We start from the raw sequence: 17,939 nt of genomic DNA, 5'->3' as shown, positions 1-17,939 counted from the left end.
TATTTATCTTTCATAAAAATAAGAAACTGTTTTTCAACAGTAGATCTTAAATAAAAAAGAAGAAACTAATTGGTGATTCAGGTTGATGGTATCTATCTTCCACAGCTGTATCACAGGTTATTTTGCTGTGAGTTTGTGGCGTAAGAGGTATCTGGTTTGTAAGCAATTCAACTTTATGAAATGAGAACAACTTAGGTATGCCAAATCTGGACAGCAGCCAGAAGGCTGCATAAATGTTATTTTGGAAAAGTCATCTTTCTTAGAAAGATCTGATTGTAGAGATTGCATACTTCAACTTCCCATTCTTTTACACTTCAGTCGTATGTTGAAATTCAATGGATTTCACGTTGAGTAAAATAAATTGCTTCCGCATTACAGTCTTAATATTTAGAGTGGCATAAGATGTTATAATCATGCTATGAAGAATTTCTTTCAAGCATTGAACAGTATAATTTTCTAAGAAAGTGATGGAAAGCTACTTGCTGGTCACTAAATCCTTATATTATCTGAAATAATCCAACAATGCGAGAGTTCGGACTACAGTAGAGAGCTCTACTTTCTAATTAATTGCTAAGCATTGCTTATTGTAGAACTTACAGTTATGAGATGACAGACATATCAGTAGACACCTTTAGAAATTATTGAAGTTAGGACTCAGCAAAAACATACTTTAGGGCTATTTTGGAAGAACACTATATTAACATTCTAAAATATATTAATTGAAAATATATATTTCTGCATGGTTTTCACTTGTTTAAAAAATGGTTATCATTCCTTCCCTTAGACAAGAATGTACCGTGTTCTGCAAAATGCCTTAATGAATACAGTCTTAAGTAGCTGACGTTTGATGCAAATCCACAGAAAATGAGATCTAAACAGAGTAGCCTGTCATCCTTATCCCTGTAGCTCGTGCACTTGACATGGTAAGATTATGTGGAATTGTAGAGGTGTGATAGCTGGTTTAGAAAGACGTGAAGGACAAGTTTTCTGTTCTAAAGAGCTTACAGTGACCATGAAAACTCACAGGGTAGGGATCCTGAACGTTTGAATAGCACTGATTAGCACATGCCACATCTATGCCAGTAACTTCTGTCTGGATTTCCGTATCGCGTTCTGTATCCTCTTACAGGAAAGTATAGTTAAGTGTTGAACTGGATTGCTGTATCTGAAAAAGCACAGATGACATGAGCACTGGGTAAAGTGTGATTTCTGGGTTAGTAAAAAACTGATCTTAACATTTTTAAAGCCAATATCTAGGTCCCTGCCAGGATGGGGGCAGGAGGAGGGTCACAGTGAGGCTAGTATCATGCTTTCATGTTGCCACCCCTGCTGTAGTACCTGGCATAATACGACAGCACTGCCTGTCGATCGTCCTTTCTGAAGATCTGGGCCCAGTTTGTTCACTGGGCTGAACCAAAGGAGGACGCTGGCCTTCAGTTATTTCATGCCTACAAGTAGTAATTAAGAAACACATGAGCAAAGCTGAAGCGAAGAATTACCCAGCTATTTTCCTTTTAGCTGTTAAATCTACTGGCTATAACACCCAGCCACACCCTCCACAGAAAGAAACCCCACACGCTGCTTCTTTAAACTGAATACATAAGAAACTAGGAAGGTTTCTGAGAACCCCTGCGGTGTTTCCCTGCATTTGTATCAGGCACTCATAGAGCAAATGAACCTGCTTTTTCTGACGTGTTGGGATCGGCTAATCCTGTATTTTACAAACCAGCATATTGTCTGCTGTGGAAAGGGCCAGGAGCTTTAATCTTTACTGACAACTGTTTCCCCCCCCCCTTTTTTTTTTCTAGGAGGACAACTGTTAGTTTTGTGGCATACTGCTGCTCCACCCAGTGTCTGCAGACTTTTGACCTACTGAGTTGATAAACATTTAAAACTACTCAGGAGTGCTGCCAGTTTAAAGCTGCATTAGACGTCATATCCCATTGGTACTGGAATACTGTGTGTGTGCGTGTGTGCCAAAGCAGCAGAAGTGCCCGGTCGGGAACACTAAGAGGCACTTAAATCCTGCCCTATCAAATTTGGATGAACTGCAGAAACTTTTCGGAAGTGTAAATACCAAGCTTTTAAAAGTATTAACTTCTCTCTCCTCCAAGACAGCATACAAACCAAACAAATTCACAAGCTCTGACTTCAGGAGGATTTCCAGTATCTTTCAAATGTGGCTGTCTTCAGGTTGATCCATTGCATCATTTGAGGCAGTTTTCATTCCTCCAACAGGGGGGAAAAAAAAAGGTCCAGTTATGACAAGCCAGTTCTCACTTATTTGCCCCCTCATCCTCATCATCCCTACAGCTGGATTCAGGTGTATAGGTCTAAGCCTACAGAAGCTTTTGAAGGGTCCCAGTGACTTTCCTGTAGAACTTAGCTTTTATTTTCTCCCCCTCATAATATTTTCCTCAGCAGAGTTATCCCAGTTGTATACCAAGTCTCTGACAGTCAACTGTGCTATTTAAATCCATGTATTAAAAGCCGATCTTTCTTTCTGGTGTCATTAGAAGTCACAGTGATTTAATTGGAGTAACCAGGATATGACTGGAGACTAAAGATCCTGTTTCAGTAAGGAAGGCTGGTACTGATGCCTATGCTAAGTGGTCTTGCTCCAGCATGTTAGAGGGTGTGTTTTCTTTATTTTCATTGCTTGAGTTTTTTATTGTTAAAAACGCTTCCCCTTCTGCTTCTTTTGAGTTCTTCAGGAAGAAGACTTTAAGTACAAAGTTCACTTGAAAAAAATAGTAATATGATAGTAAATATTTATCTATATTTATTACATTTTTACAATTGCAGACTATAGATCTGCAAAGAGTTGGTCTTCATCTTTTTCTAGATTCAGCATTTGGCTGATTTGTGAAAGTGTGTCAGTGGAGTGTGTTAACCTCGGAGAAGGCTGGAAATCAGGGGGGGAGGTATGTGCATCTCCACGCAGAGGTATATATGCATACACAGATATCTTCACAGAAGGGCTGTAACATTTGTTTTCATATATTAATGGCAGATTTAGCGCAGATTTCCACTCACTGTCATATTTGTGGGAATCCTTTTTTGTTAGATCTTGTTCATTTTAAATAAAGGACAAAGGATGGAAAAAAGGCCCCAAATGTCTGCATGACTTAAATTTTTAATTTTACACTGAAACAGTTTATACAAAATTAGCCCCTCCTGACTTGTTTTGGAATATATAATTTTTTTAACACAATGTGTGGGGTTTTTTTTACTTTCAATTTCTTAGGTATAAACTACTTGTTGATTTAGCACAGTGTGCTACTCTGTGCAGTAGGTAGTTACAAGCTGAAATAGATATGAATGAAACAGTTTGTTATAAAAATGGCAAGATAAAGAGACTTATTTGGTAGCATATTAGCATATGTTGTGGTGAGGTGTGCATACTTTGAAGGGAAGAGGCATTAAAATGTTTTCCTTTTGCCAAAGAAGCATTTGTTCCTGCTGCAGGATTCCTGGCATCTCTTCAATAAATAGAGTATCTTAAGAGCTTAAGAGAGTACCAAAAAGGCAGTTTTTGAGGGTGGAATTTTTAGGTTGTACATGTTACTTGTAAAAGCTTTGCTGGTTTTATTGGGTTGGTTTTAGAGAGTTGAATTAGCATTAAGAAATGTAGAACTTAATCCTTCAGGAATGCAGGTATCATCTACTATTTAGGAATTGTGAAACTCTCTAAAATAAATCCTATTTATTAAATCTGCTTTGCAGTAGGGGAAAGAGCCATGTCCAAGCAGACTTTGTACTATTGGATTTCTGACTCTGTCATTTCACTCATTTGTTTCAACATTGGTATCCCCAACAGGCTTTCCCACCCAGCGGGGTTTACCACTGAAGCAGCAAAATGAATCTTCAGCTTTTTTCTTTTCCTTCAGTACTACACAGCTGAGATGTAAATTGCCCATGTACAATTATACCTATATCAGAAATGTGCAAGTGTAGTACAGAATCCATTTTTTTAAATGGATGATAAAAGAACTGTGGTAGTGTTACGAATACTAATTTTTGATACAATACTCTGATCAGGAATTTTCAGTATTATTTTTACTGTGGCTTCCCCTGTCTTTGAAGGAGATGTTTTGTTGGAAGTTTTTGTCCTCTTCTTATAGCAACGTCCGAACTTTAAAACAAAGTTTATTTCTGAATTAAGTCTGTAAATATTATTTTGGCATTAAATCTTTTGATCAGCTAAACGCCAATGCCTTCTGTTTTATTAGGAGTCAGATAGTAAAAGTGGAGCTTGATTTTTTTTAATTATTTATTTTTAATTTTCTTTCTTCTTCCCATAATTATTTTTTGAGTTTATATCAGTCTCTTTATTATTGTCTACAAGTGCAGTTCAGAAGAAATTTAGTCTGTTCTATAAGCAGGATGAATCTTAACTAACACTTTAATAGATGATATTTCAAGAATGGAATGTTCAATGAACAAATGACTTAAACACGCAATTGAAGCTGAAATGTCATACCCTATTTTTATAAAACAAGGAAGAGGAAAGCCAATATATAGACTGAAAATGCAGCTTAAATTCATGTTTCTGTGATTTTTTTGATACGAACAGTGTTTGTATTCATCTGTATCTTTGGGTGATATTGTTCTAGATTAAAATAACTCCTTTCTCACTTGTCCAAATTTTTCTACTGTAAGAGTATTTCATAACCAGCTAACATGAGAGCCAGCTACGCAAGTTGTAGAGGGGAGAGGGAGCTTCTTGCTGATTGAACTGTGCATCACTTGTTTTTCAATACAAGGTGTCACAATACTTGGACTTCTTTTTAATGCGTTTATTTCTAAGTAATTTTTGATTGCTTGCTCTTGTTTGTCAGGTTAGTTCACACTGAGATAAATTTTTCCTTGTACTGCAAAAAATCTGGTTCCAGCAGTTGAAAAAAAAGACCATTTTTAAAGGGTTTTTTTGTCATAAAAGTAGATCTTAACACTTTGCTTAGGGTGGGAGCAGGAGAAGTTTCTGGGGGTTTTTTCTAGGCATTATAAAGATAAAGGTGCAGGAGAGAAATCGGAGAAGATAAATCTTTAACCCATTGATACTGCTATGAAAGTTTTCAGAGTAGAGATTAACTCCTAATGTGATTAGGGAGCACAGGCATAATTTTTGTTTCTGGTGTGATAACAGGCACCATGTTAATAAAATTGGGACTGTACTGCTTATAGAGATAACTTCTTGTTCTGCCACAAAGGAAACAGAGGAACCTCTGGCTTTGTTTAAAAACACTACTTGAGCGGTTTTACCGTGGACACTGTTACATTTGGAGCACTGTGCTTGGGAACCTTCCTGTTACTCCCCCGAAGGATCAGAAATCCAAATGTCCTCCCCTGTGTGAAGAACAAGGTCTAAAATCAAGAAGCATGTATTTTTCTGTCTTGGCCTGATGCTTCTCTTGGGCTCTTATTGAAGTTCATTACAAACCTTCTATTTACTTCGTTGCGGTGAGGTTAAGATCTTACACTGAGCGGAGCAGAGCTGTTTATTGCCGAGTTGGCTTCAATTCTTATATATTGAATTCTGCTGAATCCCTTTTTCTGGCATGAAGGGAGGACGAGACTGTTGTAACACCCGTGTGGTAACAGCGTGTCAGGTTTTACTGACATCACAGCCAAGTTAAAGACTGGAGAGTGACAAACCTTTCACTAGAGAGGATGACTTTTTTTTGAAGGCCACTGTGGCCCCATCAGAGTACCACTGATAAGAGAAGAACTTCTGCCTTGATGTCAGTGGAGGATGGATCAAGTTTTAATTGATGAGAGAGAAGAATGTGTTTGACCGTCTTTGTATTTCTTGCAAAAACTAGGACAATGACACTGAAGTCCGTGCCTGCTGTTACGCAGCCTCTCTATCTGCAGCTGAACTTACCTAGTTTTCCAAGACGTAACTGTCTTTGCCTCTTACCTCCCTCTTAATACTACTCACATAGTTGCAAAATGTTACAGTTAACTTGTGATGGAAGAGGCTGAGTAAATGGAATCCAGAGTTTTTATTACTTTTTGTATTACAGACCTATTTTCTAAGAGACCAAAGGTCTGGTGGAAAGAATTGGCAAGGTTCATGTGAAGTCTTCATTGCTTTTGCTTTTATGTGCCCTTCTTTGGATTACAACTTAAACTTGGATTGCAACTGAGTTTGTTCTATGTCTGTTGAAAGCATATGTGTATTGCTTTTTTGCTCTGTATTAACCAAGTGTCACTTAGTGTGAAGGTGAGCTTGCTAGATGTTTTATTTAAAGTTAGTGGTGCAATTTATTGTATGTGCTTGTTAATAAACTATATTTTTGGATAGAATTACATTCCATTAACATTACCTAAATTCTTGCTCCTGGGGCTATTAAGCTATGTTAGGATGCAGCATTTAATTTACATTTCAGTTCATTTGCATAGTAATTAACTAATAAGGCTTTTGTGCCAAGGCTGGAGGGGTGGGGTGAAGACGCTTCTTAAAACACTACCAAGCCCAAAACACCACTTCAATTCACTTAATCCCTTTGTCTCAGACAATGTAGTTCACCAGATCTTGCATAACAGGAACAAAACCCTTATGGAAACATTACTTTAGACCCTTCTATGGATTGATCAAAAGAAAAATAACTTTTGATAGGGCTGTATTAAGTGCCACCCTAATAGTCCATAGATGTGGTTGTGGTACGTGTATTATTTACTAAGCAGCATTCAGCAGCTTTTTTCCCCTCATCTAACAGATACCATAGGAACAAGGTTACCAAAAATAAGTAGAAATTAAGCAGCTGTTTTTCCTGTTATTTCACTCCTTGCTGTGCAGCATTTTGCTTCAGTCAAAGCTGCTACTCTGTCTCTCTTCTGATGAGTTCTTTGAGTTGGATGCTGTCTGAATTACTGTATGTGTATTGGGTGAATACTAGCATATCCATTCTTAAATGAGACCTATGATGGTCAAGGTGACTCTGAAAATCCGTTATAATGGATGCCTTGAAGGGTTTCAATACCGTTCAGACTTCTGTGATGCTTATTTGCTACTAAATTTACAATGACTTGCCTTTTTAGTGTTTTACAAATGACAACATAAGTTTTCCTACCCTTGCAATGTCAGTAACCTCTGTTTGTGAGGCAGCAGGAGGAGAATGCAAGTCCCTTAAGTGAGATGGGGGGGAGAACAACCCTTAACCTATAACTTTTACCAACCACTGCTGTGTCCCTTATGAATTAGAAAGAAACAAATGGGAGAGCTTAACATCCTTTTCCTTCGCAATTAAAAGTACTTGGCATAAATGCAAGCTAAGTGGAAACTTCAGTGGCTGAATAATGCTATTGTATGCAGGAAATGAGAGGAGCTGGGATCTCACTTGGAAAGGCACTGGATGTTTTGTGACTTCTAAGCCAAGATTTAGGGCTGTTCTGTGTGTTGACATTTTGGGAACTTGAGAGCCGCATTGAACCACTGCACTGTGTCCCCCAACTTCAGTGGTCCCTTAATATTACAGTAGAGCCCTCTCTATTCTGCACTGAAGAATCCTACGGGTATTCCCTGTAGCTGGCTCAGGAGCCTGGGAGTGGCCATTTAACTATCAGATTTCTGTCTGCTACTTCAGCAAGAAAGAGAGCAAGAGTTGACCGTAATGCTTTCTTTATCTTTTGATATTTTAAATAATAAAGCCCTCATAGCATGCTTTTTCAGCACCCATTATGCCCTTCAGACATCTCCTGCTCCCAGGCAAAAGACCTTGACACATCTGTGAGAGATCTTAAGTCTCAAGAACGAAAGCAGTTCTGTTGTTGGAGGTGCTGAAGTGATTTGACTTTCTGATGATGCCTTCCAAGTGGCAATCGAGGGCTAATTTCTCAAGTACCCTGATGCTTTTTTGTATGTTCATGAGGAATGTAAATATTGACTGGCTCTTTCTGTCAAAGCTGTCAGTCATGGATGCCTGTTCGGTTGCTAAATATGACTGCAACAGTGGCATGAGGACCAGTGCCTTGAAGGTGTTCTGCTGTCATTTTCTGTGAAATTCATGAAGTTGCGAGGCTTAAATTTTTTTCTTCAGATCAATTGAGAAAGCTTTCTTGTAATGAAAAATACAATACTGAGTTTGTTTATTGATTGGTACTGTGAATGTTCTCTAAGTGTGCTATTATAATAGCAAATCAAGCTATTCTAGTAAGAAAGCAAAAAATGCATTGTTAAATTCCATTTTGTTGCAGGTAAGGGCCACTGGGAAGCTAACGTTTTGTTTAAGAATGAGAAAGGGCACATAATTCATGATAAAATGGAGATAATGGTCTGAAGATGCTGACGACGTTGCCTAGATTTTATGAAAAAATACGTTTAAAAAGAGAACCAATGTTCCTTCTAGGTGGTATGAAATATGCCCCATTCTGCTTTTGTTGATCCATCTTCTGGCTAGTAGCTATTATATCAATCTTATTAGGCTTCCTTTATACTTTAGAGTTCTAAACATTGATTTTTATTGTTAAAGCAATTAGAATGAAGCTGGATATTCTTGGGTCAGTTTGTGATAACTGATTGCTTCACTGGCACTGAAGTTTCAAAACAGTCTGAGCATGGATGTGAATTTGGCTGCCTTTGTTTTTGCCTTGTCTCTGTTGGCTCTCTAATTTCATTTTGCAAAAAGCCGAATCAATGTAGATGATACATGAAGAGAATTAACACCAAGAAAAACAGCTTTAACTTTCTTCAGAAAGCCTAGCTTGGAATAGGGCTGGCAAGGTCTCCTATATAAATGCTAGGTAAGTGCTACTTTTAAAGTAGGATGAAAAGCAGTGAGTTGTCCAGGCAGGGGAGAACCCCATGTCTAAAAGTACCAGGATTAATTATTCTGTATATTCACACCTTATCGTTCTCTATTCACACCTTACTCTGTTTCTATAAAAACTGAGTAACTGCCATGATAGGGAGTTAGTTTGTGTCTTGCATCTTTGTAGAATTAAGATTGATTTTATACTTCTACTGATACACTCATTACTCTCACAGTGTAATACCTGTTTTGTTTCTCTTCTTGTATAGTTGCAAATAACAGCCCTTCTTTCCTCTCTCAGTCCTCACTCCTGACTAGAAAATGATGCTCCATTCCCTAGTCAGTACACAAACTCTTGCTGTGGTCCCGTTTTCGCTAATATTAAAGCAGTGTGTTACCTGCACAGTGACACAGGTGTGTTCTTCATCAGGCAAAAGCACCTAATCATCTTTCTGTAAAATTATCTAGATCACAAATATGCATTCTGTTCTGGCTGCAGATGAATAGAGGATATCTAACTTAAACGAATGGATTCATTTATATTAAATCAGTACTTTGTATCAGATTTTTAGATCCAGCAGTATCTAATCCTAGCTCTAAAGCCTCTGTTACGAAATACGGGGGCTCGAATTTCTCCAGTAGCTCTATCTAAACTGTAGCCAAGCTTATGTCTGATTCCTATAAGGATACTCGGGAGAAGGTTTGAATTGAAAACCTCTATTTAATTATCTCCTTTTTCCCTCCTCCCTCAAGGAAGCGCAAATGGTGCAGGAATTGATACCTACCAGGTAGACATTTCTTTCCAGGCCAGTGCTGAGCCAGTTCCCCTCCCCGCCATGTTGGGTGGCACGCTGTCTGACATCCCTGCCCAGCTCACTGTTCTCTGGCACCAAGCTGCAAAGATGAAAAATATTTATTCCAGTCCATCTCATTGAAGTACTATCATGAGGTGTTCACAGACATGCTGGGACCAGTCTTTTACTTACAGGAACATTTATCCAGGGGGATTTAGTGTGTTATGTAGCAAGAAGCTGCAAGAGGGAGAATGCATTTACTGTTTTCATTTACAGTCAGTAGCCTGAGACCTTACTGTGGCTTTAACTATTCTTGATTAATTTCATATGTGGATGCTCCTATTCCAGAATAAAAGTGCCTTGTTATTAAAGAATTTGATTCCTTTAACTTCATTTGGGAATAAGTACATTCACATACCTGGTATTTAAATCTGAGGTAACTATATGAATTTACACCCTGCTCTGTTCTGGATCAGGTCTTGTGTAGCTAAATTATCATAGAATCCTAGAATAGTTTGGGTTGGAAGGGACCCCTAAAGGTCATCTAGCCCACCCCCCCTGCCGTGGGCAGGGACACCTTCCACTAGATCAGGCTGCTCAGAGCCCCGTCCAACCTGACCTTGAATGTTTCCAGGCATGGGGCATCCACCACCTCTCTGGGCAACCTGTGCCAGTGTTTCACCACCCTCAGCATCAAAAATTTCTTCCTTATACCTAGTCTAAATCTACTCCCCTTTAGTTTAAAGCCATTCCCCCTTGTCCTGTCGCCACAGGCCCTGCTAAAAAGTTTGCCACCATCTTTTTTATAAGCCCCCTTTAAGTACTGATAGGCTGCAATAAGGTCTCCCCGAAGCCTTCTCTTCTCTAGGCTGAACAGCCCCAACTCTCTCAGCCTTTCTTCATAGGAGAGGTGTTCCAGCCCCCTGATCGTTTTCGTGGCCCTCTTCTGGACCCGCTCCAACAGGTCCATGTCTTTCTTATGCTGAGGGCTCCAGAGCTGGACGCAGTACTCCAGGTGGGGTCTCAGCAGAGCAGAGTAGAGGGGCAGAATCAAGACCTGATTTATTGTTTAAAATTATTTCTTTTGGGATGTACCTGGTTGGAAAACAAAAATTCTGCTTGCAAGGATAAGAAGGGGGGGGGTTTAACAATTCTCAAAATAATTGGTTTGGAAGCACTGCATTGGAAAACATGGTTACATGTCAGATCTTAGTGTACTGTTTTATTCTGAAACATCTGTCTTTTGACACTTCAAAAAAACTTATTTTGATACAATATTTCAAATTGAGAAATACAGCTTTGAAACGTGGCTTGGAATATTTAAGTTTTCTGCTGTGTCTCCCCCATCACATTTTCTGATGAAAACACAACTGGCAGGAATGGTTTGGGCTGACTTTGCTCTGCCCAGGTGTCAAGGTAGGAAGCTGCACTCAGAAGTCACTCGCACGCAGCCCTCCTTGCTGGATGTTGTTTGAGTTCCCTAGACACAACCCAAGGCTGCCGCGGGGTCTCAGTAACCGCTGTTAGCTCCGTGTCCCGTGTGAGGTTGGTAAGGGAGGAACTGATCGGATGTTTTCCTCTCTGACCTGTCTTCCTCCTCTGGCTCTGAAAAGCACAGTGTCCTCGGGCCTGTGGAGTAGCATGTTGTCTGTTTACCAATGTGACTTGCTGCTCTGGTGCGATGCTTTAGTTTAAACCTTACTGCTTTTTTAGCTGCGTGGATCTGGTTCAGCTGCCAGAGGGGTCTTGCTGTCAAAGGAAGGATGTGCACTTCCATAGCGCAGCATGTGTACTGTGAATGCATAAGCTTTCCTGAAGATGTATTACTAAGCTCTTTAAGATTTAATACTCTCTTGAAGTTCAAACCCGTGTAAGGGAAGGCTTAAGCAGCTTAATGGGTTAAAATGATCCATGACTGTGTCCTTCAGACAGTTTAAAGACCCTGCAGCAACCCAAGCGGGCCACCTGTTCCTCTCCCAGACAAACAGGTTACCCTCCCGACCTTTATTCTGCCACCCTTCAGTTTTGCCTGGCCTGGCTCCATGTGTGGAGTGATTGTTCTGAAGTTTGTCATTGTTTAAAATGCCACTTACCAGAGTTTAATGTGCACAGCTGCAACCTGAGCCGTCGCTGCGTGTTAATAAGACTAAAACCGTTGGACTGACACCAAAAGATCTGCTTGCACTTGGCATGTCATAAATTAACATCATTCCTACCTGCCAGGGATGATTCACTGCTGGCTCAAAGAATATTTAAACTTTAGAGGATGCCAACAAACTGGGCGGTGGTTTGACCTGCCACGTGGCCCGAGACTGCTGCTTTTCTCTCTGCCTCCGCCTTCCCTCTGTTGCGGTGTGTCGGGAAACAGAAGCTCCTTATGGCGTTATGAGAGCTTGTGTTTGTGCTGCCCTGGCCCTCCTGCCCCCATCTGCCAAAGGGCTGGCCTGTTTGTGGGAAGATCCTCACTGGCTTTCAAATTCCTAACTGGATTGTTACTGCCGGTTTTGGGAGTGGTCCTGGGGCTTAATGCTTGACTAGACTGTAGCCTGTCATTGCAGCAGCTTCAGAAGGCTTTCTTCCCACAAATCCTGCCTACCCTAGGCAGGCAAGGTCGTGATGGCCTCTTAGCATCCCAGAAACTGCATATAAATTCCGTGTTAGCGGAGTACACTTGACCAACTAACAGCTCACAGCAGGTGGGCTAAGCTGGTGCCCATGCTAGGCAGCGTAAGAGGTGGAAAGGGATGCCCCGCGTGGAAATGATGGAGATCGTATTGCATGGTTATATGCCAGAGGTTGAAGGTGCTGCTCAGAGCCCAGACTCTTGGGCTCCAGCGTCACGTGGACTGCCCAGCAATGGGGTGCTGGTCTGTCCCGAAGGACTTGCTGAGAGGGGGCAGTGCTGCTCTCACGTTTATTCACTTGCTTCCCCGCTGCATCCAGGGAACTGCAGGGTCAGAGACTGCAGTGCTGCCCTGGGAGTGGGAACGGTCCCCCTGGGCTGTTGCAGGGCAGAGAGAAATAGGAGATAAAAAGGGATGGGAGGCAGTTAAAGTCGGTTTTGCTCTTCCTCATTGAAGTCCGTGGATGCGGGGAGAAGGTGGGTATCTCTGGTGGACTGAGGAGGTGAGGTATTCATGTATTTCCTAATAGAGATCAGGCCTTTTTATAACGACTCAAGATTTGTCTCCTCACACTTTTACCTCAGGGCTAATGTGTTCCTCATAAAATAATGCGAAGGCATAATGTGCTCCTTCAGTTAAAACTGCTCCTTTGCTTTCCATGGTGTCTGCATTGCCTATTTACCTTGGCTTATCCAAATCATTTGTTAAATACCAGGTTTGCATAGGCAGTCCTGTGTGGACTTTGGACCCTTGAGGTCTCGCTGTAGGCATCAGGAGGGATAGAAACAGGCCCTGTATCTGTCTGAGATGCGTTTGAATCTGGAAATCCAAAGTGTTGTACAGAACAGGGTGTAACCATGATTTGGTTAGGGGTAATTACGGTAGGCAATGCCAACAGCAGGCTGCAGTCCTTCTCATGTTCCCCACCACAACTGCACACAGGCTGGCAATTTAACCCTGATGTAACTATTTCATTATAGTCATCGCTGTATCCACTACCTTATGTTTTCTTTTCCAGCAGGAAAAAACCCCCCACAATTACAAATGGTCCACTACGCATAGGTAAGAAATGAGGAATCCTGGAAAGGGATCATCCTAGTCAGCAGGACAGACAGGAGACCTGACCCTGCCCCGGCTTACCTAATGACACAATTCAGACTGCAGCGTGCTCACCTCCGGCATCAGCACTGCTGAAGCACATTCAGAGCAGGAGCAGAGGTTAGACAGTCTCTAGGACAAGGACTGCAGCTCTCCTCTGCTCAGCTTGCAGACACATGGTGATTGCTGCCTGAGCTGCATAAAGGCTTACGCTGTCTATATTTTACTTTGTGGGTAGTGCGGGTTGTTGGGTTTTATTATTTTCTCTTTATGCAAGGCTAACATGGAGTGTAGAGCTGGTTGCTGGGCAGTGGGGATTGCAGTCGGTAATAAAGGTCTGTTTTCTCACTTTCTCTATTTTTGTCTCTGGGCAGAATGAGGCACATCAGGGGAAAATCTGACTTGAAACAGAAGCTCAATTTTAAGTTGGAGTTAGACAGTCCTGCCGGGAGAGGTTTGCTTACACCACAGCTGTCCGTCATCTCAGGGCACACCGCTGTGACTACTCGTGCAATGGCAACCCCTGGGGTTCGGTGCCGCTTCTCTCCTGGACAATAGGTCTAAAGTAGGGTACAGTAGTACACCAAACCCTGATCCCCTCATTAGTGTGCAAAGTGGTGCGGGGCAAAATGTTAGTGTGCAAAATGCCTGGGGCAGGACGTCTGCCCGGTTGTCCCCCAGCTCCCACAGGTCTTGTGAACATACTGAAAAGGTGACATATATCCTCCTGTAAAGAGGGAATGGTCTTTATCAGGCATCGGAGTCAGGACTCCTGGGTCTTACACCTTTTCTTCCTGTTTCAGGCACCTACAGAAATTCTATGTATGCTTTCTGCACAGAGATGTCTCTGTGTGTGAGACCCCGCTGGTGGTCTGTTATTTGCAGAAGGATTTTTTCCTTGCAAGGAGAATTTTGCAATCACCAAGTGAAAACTGCTCTTTGGAAGAACTCTGGTTTTGGTACAAACCTCTGAATCTCTCCAGGTGAGTCTGTTTTCAACAAGGTCACCGGATATCCTCGCATCTGCTCAGATGAGGAGATGAGTGAATCCAGCTGAGCTGCATTTTGTGTGTGCCCTCTCTAAAATCAACTGCAGAGCTGATAAATTCTTTACCCCTCCCTCCTGCCAGCTCTGCGAGTTGCAGCTTCTTTCAAAGCTCAAGTGAAAAGTGCAGAGGCCAGAGTGCCACAGCACCATTACAAGCGTCATCTGAGAGACAGGCTGCAACAAGCCTAGACACGTACCGGAGTTGCTGCCCAGTTTGGGAGGGGGGATGCCAGCCACGCTGCTCCATGGACAGCACTGGGATTTTTTTGTTGTTGTTTTAACTTCAGTTTGAGGTTAGGGGAGAACCGGTGCTCAGCACCGCAGGAGGTGGGAGGAAGGGCTTGCCCCCTCTGAATTGCTGCTCAGTAGATGTTGCAGCAGGAGTCTGTAGCTGATATTACTGGATTTTGTTTTTTGCTGGTATAAAGAAGATCAGAATCTGGCCTAGGGTGAGGGTGTTTGTGCTTTGGCAGTGGGTGTGAAAGGAGAAACTCCAGAGGGCTGGGCGGCAACATGCTAGTTCTGTTCTCTTCCGTAGATGGCCTTCCGGAGACACGCTGGGTGAGTGGAAAATGTAATGAAATTCCCAGAGCCTCCTGGTGCACTACCAAGGTATTCTTGCCAGCTTTCCAGCCCAAGATGTTGGTGCAGCTGTAGGGGCCAGCTCTGCAGATAGAGCCGATTGCAGATTAACCCCCACCATAGCAGGAGGATTACTGAGAGAGATGTTTTCTTCACCTGTGAAATAGCACACGCTATAGCCACGGCTGCCTTTGGGGTAAAATTAGCTGAATAAAGGGCTCACAGTAAATCAAGCTCTTCTCAAACTGCCTTTCTTTTTTGAAAGCTCATGTGTTTATTCTGGTTCACAAACTGAGCAGTACAAACAGCAGTAAAAATGTGATGCATCCCAAATTCTAGCTGTGAGGATGGGTTTCATGACCACTGCAGTCTGAACAAGGTCTTTTAGATCCAAACCATCTGTGGGGCTCAGAGTATGCAAACTATTCATGTTGTCTTAAAGATTTACCAGGGAGCAGGGCCTTAATGTGCCAGAATCTGTAAGAAAACAGAGACCTGCACCACTGACGGTCCTGAGGGTCTTGTTTTAAGCTTCTATTGAATAGATTGATCATTGTCCTGCAGCATTTAGTGGTGGAGAAAAAAGCAGGAAGGGGGTTTAACAAGTGTCTCATATGGTTTGTGTTGTCTCTGCTATGCTGAACCTCTCTTTCTGCTCACACAGCAGGGTGGTTCTTTGCCTCTGTTTCCTTTGTGCAGATGGTAGCAATAGGTTTCATTTCCCCCCTAGCTGTCAAATGAACAGCCTTGGCGAGCTTTCATTTGCTGGCTAGTTTTGGGTGGTGCCGCAGGATTGCTCCACTCAGTACATTTCCAAGACTGGCTTCTTAACCCAAGCTCTATAAAAACAAACCTTTTTTTTTTTTTTATTTGTTTGAGAGAAGGGAACTTGGGAAAACAGATACGAAATTTGCTCTGACTGTATTTTGTCTGCTGAAGGAGCTGGCTTTGAGTTGCTTAGAATAGCAGATTGGCTCCTTCGACAAATCTCCCACAAGCAATGGACTGAATTGGGAAAAGCTGGTGGGCAGAGGTACTGGAAACAATCTTCTGCTGTGTTAAAGCATCCGCAGGAGGGACTAATGAAAACTCTGGCCTCGTATCTCCGAACTCCACAGCAAAGCTTTCCAATCCATCCAGTTGAACAGATCAGCTTCAGAATACGATATCCTAAGCTTGTGAATTTTCAACATGATTTTCTCTTCTTTCCCCCAGTCACAGTAAACCAATACAATATCAAAGAGCAATTGTAGAATGGCAACCCCTCGCCGTTCTCCAGTGGTACTAGTAGCAATATTTAGCTTACAGAGAAATTAGTGGTCTGAACTGCTCCATTGATACAGATGCTGATGCAAGTGGATTCTAACCAGAAACAGGTGAAGAATTACCATTTTTGTTTTATAAATGTAGCAACTCAACCCAAAGGAAGACACGGGCACTAGGTTTCCTAAACCTTTACAGAAAGCCTGTGGAAGGAACATAAACTGAGCCAAGTGCTTCTGAGTCCAGGTCCTTGTGCCTTTACTATTCTATGTTTATATATATATATGTATTTCTATATCTATTACAATATATATAGTAGTATATTGTGTGTGTCTGTATGTACAGTATATACAGTTTATGTGCTAAGGGAACTTAGCACAAATTTTAAGTTCTTTCATTGCCCGCCCGCATGCCTTTCTAACTCAAAAAGCTCTGCTCTTGGCACCTTTCTGTAGTACAGCAGCATGTGTGGGCACATCTAGATTGGCAGCTTTGTGCATAGTTGGTGCATCTTCACCTTTTGGGGTTTACTTCGTGGCAGAGACCTGTAACATGCTAGAGACTGTAGGACCCAGGCTTTTGGCTATCTCCTCTATCTTGAGGATGTAGTTTGAAATATTCGCTCATCAGTTGCTTCATTTAAACTTGGTTCTACTTGAAAAAGAACCTGTATATCCAACATACTGCTATGCCAGGAACAACAAAAGATACAGAGCCGCTGCTCAGCCTTGCCTTTGTTTCTCACGTGTGTTCCAGGACTGCTCTCCTCAAACCTCCTCACTCGTTGTTTTCATCTGTTGCTAGAGCCGTATGTCTCCGAAGGAAGGACCAGCTCTGCCGTTTGAACAATCCTCCTCCATCTGCTGCTACTGCTCCTATTACTGTAGCCGTGTGTGAAGTGGCAACTCAGTGACACCAGGCTTGCAGACACTTCATCAGTCTATCTGTCACTGCTTGTGTGTTTCCAATATCCCATGCTAGGTGAGGTCATCACAAACTTGCATTTTAGTGTTGGGCTTCAATGGTTTAAGTTTGTTAGAAGTAAGACCACTGCCATTGGCAATTAGGCTAGCTAGGATAAAAATTCACGGGGCCTTCAGACCTGCTGTTCTTGGGGAAAGGGCAAACTGCTGTTAATGTGAGTTAGCTCCCAAATGTGGTCTTTACAAGCCTGCCCTCACCATGAGGGATGGGACCATAGACAAAAACTGGTCAGATCTATTCCGTAGTTTCAGTTCTCTGTAGGCTAAACCTATGCTCTAGGTTTACTTTCCACCTCCAGCTAGACTTTTGTATCTGTGGAAGCTGTAGTCGGCACAGCTGGCCTCAGATTTCCTGGGGGATAAGCGAAAAGGAGTCAGAGACGCTTCTGAAGTTTTCTGTCCTTATTGATGTGCAATACTAAGGGTAAAACCAGGCCTCTCATAGAGCATTGGAGAGGCCAGAAGGTCTCCTTCACTCTGTGTGGGATTTTATTGAGATGGATGTGGACTGCACAGCCTGGAACACAAGTTGTTTGTTTTAATTTACAAATTAAAAATAAAACCATGTTTATTTGCAGCAGTTGAGGGGTCTTTTTCTCACAGCTGCTTGAAAAGTGAGCTCTAGCTGCCAAGTAAAATAAGGTTTAATGTTACAATGTGCTCTGGGAAGGGCAGAGCTGGTAATTACTCTGCAGGCAGCAAGACGCTAATAGGTACAACATATAGAAATCCATATGAAGCGCAGAACTCGGCTGTGGCTTGTGGCTGATGCGGCACTGAGCTGCAGGAAG

General features: G+C 42.0%; 1 protein-coding gene across 1 annotated transcript in view; it reads left to right on the top strand.

Moving 5' to 3' along the window:
• LRRC28 (leucine rich repeat containing 28) overlaps window positions 1-4,773 on the top strand; it is an 83,643-nt gene extending 78,870 nt beyond the window's left edge. Inside the window, 1 exon segment of the mRNA XM_009321483.1 lies at window positions 1,809-4,773. Coding sequence (XP_009319758.1) covers window positions 1,809-1,881 — 73 coding nt within the window. The 3' untranslated portion in view covers window positions 1,882-4,773.
• Window positions 4,774-17,939: the final 13,166 nt, after the last annotated feature.

The sequence above is a fragment of the Pygoscelis adeliae genome, unplaced genomic scaffold (assembly GCF_000699105.1).
Source record: "Pygoscelis adeliae isolate BGI_AS28 unplaced genomic scaffold, ASM69910v1 Scaffold13, whole genome shotgun sequence".
Taxonomy (NCBI): Eukaryota; Metazoa; Chordata; class Aves; order Sphenisciformes; family Spheniscidae; genus Pygoscelis; species Pygoscelis adeliae.
This window is presented reverse-complemented; position numbering and strand designations above follow the sequence as displayed.